The sequence below is a fragment of the Erpetoichthys calabaricus genome, chromosome 2, assembly GCF_900747795.2.
Source record: "Erpetoichthys calabaricus chromosome 2, fErpCal1.3, whole genome shotgun sequence".
NCBI lineage: Eukaryota > Metazoa > Chordata > Cladistia > Polypteriformes > Polypteridae > Erpetoichthys > Erpetoichthys calabaricus.
This window is the reverse complement of record NC_041395.2, coordinates 166371586-166383678: the sequence shown is the minus strand read 5'-3', so window position 1 is coordinate 166383678 and position 12093 is coordinate 166371586. Positions and strand designations below refer to the sequence as shown.

General features: G+C 38.7%; 1 protein-coding gene across 3 annotated transcripts in view; it reads right to left on the bottom strand.

Moving 5' to 3' along the window:
* The window catches only part of ano7 (anoctamin 7), a 117712-nt gene that overhangs the window by 90578 nt on the left and 15041 nt on the right, over window positions 1-12093 (bottom strand). For all 3 annotated transcript variants that reach the window (XM_051922882.1, XM_028825716.2, XM_028825717.2), the window contains one exon: window positions 9901-10069. In XM_051922882.1, the coding sequence (XP_051778842.1) occupies window positions 9901-10017 (117 nt within the window). In that variant the 5' untranslated portion in view covers window positions 10018-10069. The remainder of the gene's footprint in view (window positions 1-9900; window positions 10070-12093) is intronic.

Genomic DNA, 12093 nt, shown 5'->3' with positions numbered 1-12093 from the left:
AGAAACATTTGGAGAAAGTTTAAAAGAATGTGTGACAAAGGGATAGCTGCTAAGATCCATCCATCCATCCATTTTCCAACCCGCTGAATCCGAACACTGGGTCATGGGGGTCTGCTGGAGCCAATCCCAGCCAACACAGGGCACAAGGCAGGAAAGCTGCTAAGATAAAGATAGTAATGAGACTAGCAATGATGTATAGTGCAGAAAATTGGGACAACTAGTAGGGAGACTGCAAGTAGAAATGAGGAATGTTAGGGAGAACTTAGAATTGAAAGGGATACAGTGGTGTCAAGAAGAACACAGCATGTTAAGAAGATTGTTAGAGACCAAAAACCAAATAATGTGGTAAAGAGGAATATGTAAAATGTGATGGAAAAAAAAGATACTGTACATCTGCATTGCTGCAGCCCCTAATAGGGGGAAAAGACCACAGGATAAGAAGAAGACAACATGTGTGAATATTCTTTTAACTCTATAAATGAGCAAAGCCTTAAATGAAATTCCTTAATCCTTCATTCTAATGCTAAACATGAAGCATTCGTATTATTTATACTCAAACTCAGATTGGCACTTCTTGTTTAGGGTTTGGTCTTACATTTTAAGTGACAGGATATGCCATCTCACAAACTGATTGCTCCTTTATCCTTTAATCAATTCTCCTTTCTGACAAGTTAATACATCCTGGACATTGAGTGGAAATTCCTTTCCTGTTATTATAGACTGCTGTTTCAGTCTGATAAAAAAGAACTATTCTCTTGTTAGTAGCTCATTTATTTTTTTGTGTCCCAAAAATAATTATTTTTCTCTCCAAGAATACACCAGCAGTGATGAATAGTACAGTTTTGGGTGGACAGCATATTGTTAGCCATTATTCCATTCCTCATTGACACAACATGACCAAGTTAAGTTCTGAACAGTACCTGGGTAGTTTCTGTTTTTAATACAGATTTCCACTGAAGAGGGTCCAGGAAGGATTTTAATGGATCCCATCAATTTATTACAGGAGACCTCTGCAACTTTTAACAGTGCTACAAAGTCAGATCAGTTGTTAAAATCTAAAAACTAGGAAAATTAAACCATGTAAATTAATTATATTCTGATTTCGACATGAACACATTGATGCACTTTTTTTCCTAAACCACAGAAGTGTACCACACTTGTATTTCAAAGAAAGTTGCCTTATACAAGCATCTAGTGGGAGCATAAGACTGTGAAATAAAATTGTCAAATAAGTGTAGATCTCCTATTGCTACTCTGGGACATTTCTAACTATTTGGGGGCTCTTACTTTTCCTTTCTTTGGGATTTTGGACCCCCCAAGCAGTAACTGATCTTGCCTATACTAGGAAACTGCCCAGATTGTATGAAAGGTGATGCAGCACGTCAGGGATAGTTATACTCAAATCTGATGGCCTAAAGAGGTGGCCAATTTTCATTCCAGCTAATTTCTTCAGTAGAAGTGAGTCGCTCCTAGCAGGGCACACTGTTATAGTCTTAATTTTGCTAGTATGTTAAGATTCAGAACTTTTATTTTCATCTTGAACTCTTAGGAAGCAACAGAAAGAAAAGAGTGAGTGAAGCAGTTTGTTTTCCACGATTAGCTGACTATTGACAATAGGCTCATTTATACCCATTTGGTTATGATAAGCCAACAACTCAAATTAAAATTTTGGAAAGAAGTAAAACAATGAGATGGCAAGAAATAGTAATCTGCTCCAGAAAAAGAAACATTTTAATGATGTCCCCAAAGAAGAATAATCTATAACAGAAATGTCCCTTAAAGTAGAATGAAAGCTTTTATAAGCCACAGTTAAATAACAGGTAACATTAACTACAAGAATTAGAGTCAAATTAAGAAACTGACTGGAATGAAAACCAGTAACCCTACAGGACTAATTTTAAAGCTCAGGCAGGGTTCCTCCCCTGGGTGGGGTTCAAATTCATGCTTTATGTCATCTTTGTTCATTTTTGATTCTTTTGTATTTATTAAGTTTATTGTCTGCGGTGGGCTGGTGCCCTGCCTGGGGTTTGTTTCCTGCCTTATGCTCTGTGTTGGCTGGGATTGGCTCCAGCAGACCCCTATGACCCTGTAGTTAGGATATAGCGGATTGGATAATGGATGGATGGAAGTTTATTGTGCTTGATTATGCTTATGCTTCATTGCCTTGGGGATATTCCATGTATTTTGTGGGTGGTCCCGTAAGAGGCACGGCCGCCTATCACGCACCAACAGAGACCGCCCTTTACCTATAAATCTTTAGGGTTTTCCACAGTTCCCAGTAGTTCATTGTGAATGTACTCTGAAGTTGGTGTGTCTTTCTTTGTGTAAAATTCTGGATTTTTTTTTTCCAGCCTTCTGATCTATGTTTTGACCTTGCTGTTGGACTCTGTTTGGGGACCAGTTGGCTTTGGATTGCCTTTGTTTTAGTGTGCTATAATGCCTTCTTTTGGGCCTCTAGGCAGTTTGTAGAAATTAACTTTATTTTTATAAGGATTTTATGAAGCCCTTTTTGTATCTAGCTGGAGTTTATGATGGGATATCCCCCTCTAGTGGAAATTTTTTAACTTAAGAGTTTTTGGAACTTATTGGGATACTTTGGGACTACCAGTCACTTCAACTGATATTGGGGACTTCAGTTGAATTTTGTGACTGTAACATTGAATATGTCTACAACATTCTTAAATTAGGGCATATCTCATCCTAGCAGAGCAATAGTCAGTCTTAATCATTTCTAGTAAACTTCATCCTGAACTAGATGTATTATTTTTATTGTTAGATATACATTCTCTGATACACAGTCTCCTTTATGTCTTTTTTGATTTATACATTTTGCTTTCACTGGTGTAAGCAAATCCTTCTCATTTCTGCTTATTCCTGCTGACCAAAGATGCAGTAGAGAAATGCAGTGGTCAGCACAGATTGTCTGACAGTTGAAGAGGAGCTAGGCAAGTTAAAGTAAGTCTGACGTTCCAGACCTCTGCATAAAGAGTGAAGTGTGATGAGTGCATACAGATTGAGTTCCTAAGACTATGGAAGGGACCGTAAGCTAAGGAGAGAGGTCAGGCTCATCAGAAGCCACACTACAATGGGCTATAAAGAGCAACATGGTGGAACACATCTGTTGCCTATGTAAACTGACTCAAGAGAAAAGGTATGGACTCAGGCGTTTCCCCCTTTCTTGTATTCAGTATGTGGCAGTAGGACAGCCCAGCAAGTCAATGGTGCAGTCCAGGCAGCTAAAGAACAGTCAGAGTGTGCGGCCATTAAAAGTAATCGGAATACAGAGTATAATGTTATTTTGACTTGTGGTGACATTTACATACATGAGGGTCTTGGAACTTCACTGAAGGTACGATTCTGCTGTTTGATGTGAATAGTAGGGCAGCAGCATGGCCACTAGACGAGAGCTGACAGTTAATTTCTTAATACTTGTGGAAGATAAGTAGGGAAGTCATCTCATTTGACCAACAGGATGCCAATCACTTAGTCAGGTGTGCTTGTTTTCTGGTGTGTGGTATTTGGTCTCAAATTTCACAGTTGTATCTGATCTATACTATTTAACAGAAAATGAAGAGTACTCCTGTGTGTGTGTGCGCGTATGCAGTAATCTATACTTTGTTTCAAATCTGGATCTTAACAGTACAAAGCACACTCCTAAACATTTACATAAACATCCCTTCTAATAGGTTGAACCCAGACTCTTGCATATGTAAATTTAGGTTAACTGAGTGAGACAAATCTAGGCTCCAAGACCTAAACACTTGGATGTGTTTACATATTTGGCCATCTTAGGCATCCATTTGAGTAACATATTTTGGATGGAATCATTATAAATGAAGGTTTGCTTGAGTATCTCAGCAGCATCGAATGTAAAGCACAAACCAACTTTGAACCAAGTCTTAGCACACACTCACAGGAGTCACTGACTAAGTACCTAACCCGCACATCCCAAAGATGGAGTACAAAGAAGAGCATCCACACAGATGTAGGGAGAGCATGAAAATTCCACATCAACAGCAGCCCAAAAATAAGTTGGACTCAAGACAGCCGTCAGTTTTGTTGCTGTGAGGCAGCAGGACTAAATCCTATGCCTTGATGTTGCCTTTAATTTAGACAATTGCAAAAAAAGAGATACAGATCCCATTATATTAATAACAATGTGATGAATTACAGCATAACATTACATAACTTGTGTGGTTCAGAGCCCATGAATCAAAGCCCAGAACAATGAATCGGACTTCAAATAATTAATCTAAAATTCTCCTAGCTTGAGGTAAAAAATACTAAATATCAGAAAATTATGTTCGATAAAATACTTAACAGAAGGAAAAAAAAAAGTTACTGAAATTATTAATACTGGAACAGTGTTTGTAAATTTACTCTTAAACTTCATGGGCAAACCAGTAATGTCATAGATGCACTGAATGCTACTTGTCGCCAGATGTGCATGATGTTCACCTATAAGGTCCACCAACAGTTGAGACTAAGGTACTTGGGGTTAGTATCTGGATACAAGAACAAAGATTACTTATTAGAATGGTTTGAATCAATCTGAATATTTCAGAGAAACAGATCATAAAAAGTTAAACTACTGGTTGAAATAGGCATAAGTTAGTTGAATAGACACGTCCACACAGATTCGAGCCTGACAAAGGTATTCCAACCCCTACAATCAGGCATTTTCATTGTGAAGTGCTGATGATCAACAAAGCATGGGGTCAGAGCTGAAAAAGACATGGATATACTGAAGTGAAAAGGTCCAGGGTGACAAATGTACACATACTAAAAGTAGGTGTTGGTAGCAGTCACCCGGTTTATATGGAGACACTGGTGAGGCATGATGTGTATGGCTAGGGTCCCTGCCTGGCTGGGATAGCAGCTGGATGGAAGGACTTGGAGAGAGAGAGTAGGCTCGGGACATTATCTCCCTCGGGTCACTAGAGGGCATCCTGCCTGGGTTGCTATGGGACCACGGATTCCCACAGGGCACGGTGAGAGTTGAAGTTAGCTGCAAGCCTTTTGTGTTCCATGGCAGCTGCCACGTGGATCTACAGAGCCCTACTTTGGGCTTTCACCACACCTGGGAGTGATCTGAGATCTCCGTAACGAGCCACCTGGAACACTCCCATGTGTAGCTTAAAAGGAGCCGGCGGTCACTACTCCGGGAGTCGGAGTCAGGAGGGAGGGAAAGGAAGAGAAGAGAGAGAGACAAAGTACTGCATTTAAGTGCTTTATTTTACTGTGCTGTTGAGGGGAACAATAGAGAAGCATTCCCCCTTGAGAATAAGTCTGTATTCTGTGCTGAACTTGTGCCTGGTGGGTGTTGGGTTTGTGTGGTTGGTATGCCCCCTACAGGCCACAAGTGCTATGCTCCTTCTCACCCCCCTCAGGTCTGCCAGTGAACAGCATCTGGTGCCAAATCTCAATCCACATGTAGCAAATCTTGTTGCTGGAAAGAACTGTTCCCCCTCTTTCCAACTGAATCACTCCATCAATGTGTTTAAGAAGTGAATGAAATCCCTATTGCTCTGACTGTCAAATGGTTAATGTTTTTTACTCTATGGAGATCGGTCATATTGTTAACTGACAATTTTTTGATATGTTAGTGTTCTAGCTCTTCCCCTGTGGTGTTCAAATTTCTGCAACCGATCCTGCTACATTTTGCTGATGTTACTTGATTATGTTGACCTCCTTTGTAAGATGCTTTGGATAAAACCGTATGCTATGCAAATAAATGTAAGCATGTATAGCATAAATAATGGAGATTACATAAACTTCTAAAATGCACTATTCGATTAGGCAGAACTGCCTTTAACTAAAACAAGTAACAGATTTTGAAATGATCCTGTGTCCCAAAACATGTCATCATCAACATTTACTTCTGGTTTGGGCTGCCTCTACAGACTTAAAGCTAGATACTGAATCCCAATGATGATTCATAGAAGGTTCTGGCACTTTCTCCTCTGTTACAGGTTGCTGTGATAACAGTAGGAAAGGACAATGAAAGAAAGAAACCAGATCTTGTAGCAGGTATACTTTAATCATGAGATTTGACCGATTGTGACAATTTTGAAAAATTCTCTAAAACAGCAACATGCATTTTCTTCTCACTTCCTTGAAAACATGCCAAAAGAAGACCATCCTAGTCAAGCCACTGTTGTGTGGAGGGAAGTGCTTGTTTTAAAAATGCAGAAAGGCCTAGCATGTAAAAGAAAAGGTATGTAGAGAACCATTCTTTCAGTGATGTTATCCAGCTTTGCATTATTCAGCAAAAACCTAGCGATCCCGTGTTTAGCTGTGTTAACAGCTGCAGAATCCTGTTTAAATCAGGTTTAACTCGTTCCTGTTAATCTCAGAAACACAGCCATAAACCTCTTAAAATGACTATCAAAGAATGGTTGACATGATCACATGCTTCATGTCTGATTTACTAAACAAAGCCAATTGTCCTTTTCAAACATTAAAGCTGTAAAGATTTACTCAATATACCTATAACAGACAATCACAAACCATATTCGACTGATATAGGTTTTCAGAAAATTGTAAAAAGAAAATGCTTTACCTTTCACAAAATAACAACATCCATCCATTTTCCAACCCGCTGAATCCGAACACAGGGTCACGGGGGTCTGCTGGAGCCAATCCCAGCCAACACAGGGCACAAGGCAGGAAACAATCCTGGGCAGGGTGCCAACCCACCGCAGAAATCACAACATGACTGTACAATTTTTCCCCTACCATTTCTACAAAAATGCACCCACATGGAGCAGTTATCATTGTCCACGCACCTGGGCTGTACCACCACCTTCAGAAACAAATCCATATCGCTCACTTGAGGAAGGAGAGCTTGACTTATTCTATTGTGGGCATAATGGTTTGCTTCAGTCCTTTCACATTGGCTCATTGTTGCTCCATCTACATTAAAGTGTGGAACAAAACATCACTTGCAGCCATTTATGTTCATCATCCTCTCAGGTCACTAGCTGGTTAGAACTTGGGACCATTAGTTCGTGTGATCTTAATAGAGGACATTGTGCTCCCAAACTGGTTCCACCTTTGTTGTTCTGTTGTATCATATGGGAGAGGGCAGATATCACACATAACATAGATCGACCCTGTCAATCATACATCTCTGGTGTGCTTCCTAACACAGATGTTCTCCCACTTTAAAATTTCTAGCCATCCAAGAAACATTTTATGTTGAATCTGGACACATCTGCATCTTTGGGAAGCCATTTGCATAAGAAACGTTTTGATGAGGACAGACCATTCAGCTCACCAGTCTTCTTAATCTAAGAATGAAATCTAAGATCTCTAATCTACATTACTTTCCATCTCCCCACACATCAAAATGTTAGCATTCTCAGCTAAACAGATCACATTTGATTTTACATATCAGCTTTCGCTAAATATGAAAGAACATTTTGATTTCCAGAAGACTCTGAAAAAACAATTCAGTGCAAGCAAGTAGCAAAGTGCAATATAGATAGATACTTTATTAATCCCAGGTGGAAATTCACATACTCCAGCAGCAGCATACTGATACAAAAAAACAATATTAAAAAGATTGATAACAATGCAGATAAAAACAGACAATACCTTTGTATAATGTTAACGTTTACCCCCCTGGGTGGAATTGAAGAGTCGCATAGTTTGGGGGAGGAACAATCTCCTCAGTCTGTCAGTGGAGCAGGACAGTGACAGCAGTCTGTCGCTGAAGTTGCTCTTCTGTCTGGAGATGACACTGTTTAGTGGATTCTCCATAATTGATAGAAGCCTGCTGAGCACCTGTCGCTCAGCCACAGATGTCAAGCAGTCCCGCTCCATGCACATTTCTAATATGCAGTAATTCATCTATATCAGGGTTCCCAACTCCGGTCCTGGTGGGCTGCACAGTGACTGCAGGTTTTCATTCGAACCCTTCTCAATTAGTGACCAGTTTTTACTGCTAATTAACTTATTTTGAATTAATTTTAATTGGCTTGCTCTTGGAGATTCAGACCCCTTATTTGTTTTTTCTTCCTTAATTAGCAGCCAAACAATAGTGAGATACGAAAGGAGACAAAACATGACTAGCCAACTGTGTCCACCATACCATATCTGAAAATATATGAAGGTCTTAGGCAGTGTTGTGCAATTTCACACCTCACAAGAACTAGCTCAAAGTTCAGTTCACACATTTTAAAATGAATTCACAGTCATAGTTCACCTTTTCAATTTTGAATTAGTTCATGTTCAGTTCATTTTTGTATTTTTTTTTTTTTTTTTTTTTTAAAAAAGGAGTAAGAATAAGTGACCCATGAGTTTGCTTTTTTCAATTTTGCATGCCTTATATTAGGCTATTAGTGTTCTTAAGTACAATAATTATGAAGACTATTTAAATACGCTTTATTGAGTTATAGCCAGCAAACAAACACGTATAACCATATATGCTAATATCCTCCTGGTCAAAAAAGATTAAATAGATGCAAATATACATATACAGTAACTTACCGCTCTATTTCCAACCATGTGACACAAACAGTGACTGGAACCAGCGTGTAGGTGAATTAATCTATATTACTCTGCCAGTCAAAATTCACATCACCTATTGCATGTCCAATGGGGAAAAATATAAAGTGGCTTTGCAAAGTACAACATTTTCCTAAAAGAGAAAGAGGAGGTTCACCATGTGCTCATGTCATGTCATGTCATGTCATGTGTGTGTGTGTGTGTGTGGGGGGGGGGGGGGGGGGGGTTGGGTGGTGGGGCTTAAGCACAAGCAGGTAGACCGACCGTGCCTATTTAATTTTACGTTATTTTTTTCCCCCCTGAATACAAATAAATGGCAAAAAATTAGTGCAAAATAAATATATTTCTAAAAATACACTATCTGTGCTTATCCAAATGCCGTATTTGGCTCTACCCTTACATTACAGGGTAAGGCAAAACTTTTAATCTGAACCTAAACCAGATCCAGAATGTCACATAAAATGGAACTAGTTCACGTTCAGGTTCTTCACTTGCAAATACGTTATGTTAAGTTCACCATTCTTAGAAAAATGAGCTTGTTCAATGAATGCACTCTTTTCAACTAGTCCATGCACAACACTGGTCTCAACAATGTTGATCTGCTGAGGACCCCAAAACATTTTAACACTGCTCTTAGGAAGGAGAAAACCAACAATTTCGGAAATGTATGTTATTGCACAATGAGAGCAGAAACAAACCATGGAATTAAAGAACAGGTTTAATTAACAACAAGAAATCGGCACCTAATTAAGCAACTGGTTGGAGTGAAATTGGTTGGAGTTTGAGGCCTTGACTTAGTTGGTCTTCTATTGGCTCACTCACTTCACATTTCATTTCTGTTTGGGTGCCAAAGAAATGAAGCAATTCAGAGGAATGAGGAAATTCAGGATAAGAAATCTTAAAGAACAAGTCAATTAAAATGAATGGAAAAGGAGTCAATTAGCAGCAGAAAGTAGTCGCCAATTAAGAAATGGGTTAGAATGAAAACCTGCAGCCACTGTGGTGCTCTAGGACTGGAATTGGAGACCACTGATCTATAGAATATGGAACTGAACACACTTAAGTTATTTCAGGTACCACATCTTAGCCTACCACAGACAGCATACACACAGGCCATTTTTGAGTTGGCAATTAACCTAACATACTCATTTTAAAGATAAAGGAACACCTAAAGACCAATCTTTACAAGCATGGGGGAATTTTGCAAACTTTGGATTACAGACTGACTTGACAGGCATTTGAAGTAGGTCTGCAAAGCTCTAAGGTAGAACCATGTCCATCATATCCTGAAACTCTAAGCTAATGTACTAACATTTATAACAATTAACTTTATTAAAGTATATACTATGAAAGACAATAAAATGGAAATTGTTTGATGAAAAGACCTACCTCCTCAAGTACAAAAATGTCATCTTTACTGTCGAGACTGCCATAGTAACCATCTGAGTCAGGCTTGTCCACAATCAAGGTGGTGCTGTCATCCGCATGAGCCTTTCGACGCTGCATCTCTCAGCAGGCATGCATAAATGAAGGGATACTGCTTCTTCTCAACTGACCCCTGGAAGAATGAGAAATGCATTGTTATGTGATGCCCGAGGAGACTGCAGAGGGTTTATTATGCAGGAGTATATAGGTGGCCGCATGCAATAGATTTTACAAAAATAACTTGCAGAATGGTGGTGTCTTGTAATAAGCCAGGATCCAAATATTGTGCCTGCTTCTGTCAGAAACATGGGCCTCTTTGAACCTCACCAAAAAATAAACAAATCAATACACTAAACAACCAATCAGCTTATACTTCCTGCCCAACATAAAAATGAAAATATTTGTGACCATAGAGATAAATTTTCCTTTTGACTGTTGCAGGGTTTTATTCCTTTTGATGGCAGGGCCAAAACTAACCGATCACAGCAGATTGTAAAGTAACAAGGGAAATGCTGAGTCATCATGTAGGAAGTGAACAGCTTCCATTTGCCTTTACTTTGGAATGGTCTGTATTCACTTTAACATACTCTTACATATACCTTTCTCCTTCTCTGAAGGCAGACTCCTTAGGACTGAAATTTAATTTCATTCTGTTGTGAGATTAATGTCATTATGTAATGGATCTTTAGCAGCCTAAGGATTTCACTGCCACTAATTAACTACTAACTGATCTTTAGCAGCTTGATGACTTTCCTGCTGCAATATCAAAAAAGATTATTTGGTTTCCTAGAATGCAGAATTGCTCAGTGTTGATACAGATTGTGACTTGCAAAAAACGGGCCAAAAACTGAAATCTCACGGCTAGCTCACAGTTTTTCTTTAATCTTGAGCAGTTACTCTCGTAAGTAAAAAGTCCAATAGGGTTAACAAATCCCCCTTTTGTTTCACTCTGGATAATTTACATTGAACCAGATGTGAATATAAAATTCTCTAAAACGTTTGCTAATGCCAATTGGACTTGCAGTGCTGTTCTCAATTATGGAAGGACACATACATTAGAGCTAATTATCCCTCACTGTATAAATAATACAAACTCAATGAGACCATTTCTAATCTTTTTTGTCCTTGCCAATAAAAACTTTGCAAATTATCTGAATAATGCAACACCAACAATAACCATACTTGTTATGACTATTGACATTCTATTAAACACATATTTTAGCCTTTAGACCTGTGCAGAGAAGTTGTGTTAAGAAGGACTGCAATATTTAATATGAACAGGGATTCTCCAGGGTTTGATGGACTCCCACACTCTATTACATTAGAAGAGTGTGGGCAGAGAACCAGGGACTGCAAGTACCATCAATGAGTAATAAACAGTATAAAAAGCCCACTGCATTGCTCACTTTAATTACTAACAGTTATTCAGCTTTCGATTATCTGTTCCACACACAGGCTGGCATGTGGTCACTTGAAACAAACATGGCGTTACTGTTCTGCCGGTCAAGGAACACCCAATTATCAGATTCCTCCAAAGTATCCAACTTTACCGAAACACCACAATTGGAAAATTTTAAACTCCAGGAAGTTAGAAAAATGCTTAATCAAATAGCAAAGAAGTTAGAGAATGGACATTTAAAGACATTAATAAAAGAACTAGAAGTAGTATCAATCAATCAGAGACAAGAATAACTGAAAAGACTAAATTACATTAAAAAAAAACCCACTGAAAACTACATTAAACTCTACACAAAAAAATTAAATCAAACATAGCACCAGCAAAAGCAATGTATTAAAAGGTAAAAACAGTTATAACCTAAATAGGCAACTTAAAGAACAATTAGCCAGTTTTAGCCAGATGATACTCTCAACCAACCTGATCGTAAAGGGGCTAATCTCAACACTCAAAACTCAACCATTTCCAAAATTCAATTCAACACATATCTATTAAAAAAAACCGTCCATCCAAATACCTCAAGAGTGAACAGAGAGCACAGAGAGTCTTAAAAAGCAGTAGCAACAACAGCACACCTGAGTAATTAAGGGCAATTGGAGGCCCCACCCCTTTGGCTCAATCCTCAGTAAGATGAGAGCAATAAACAAATTAAAGGGGTTATGAGGAAAAGTAGCAAAAAAAAAAAAAAAAAAACAGAATCT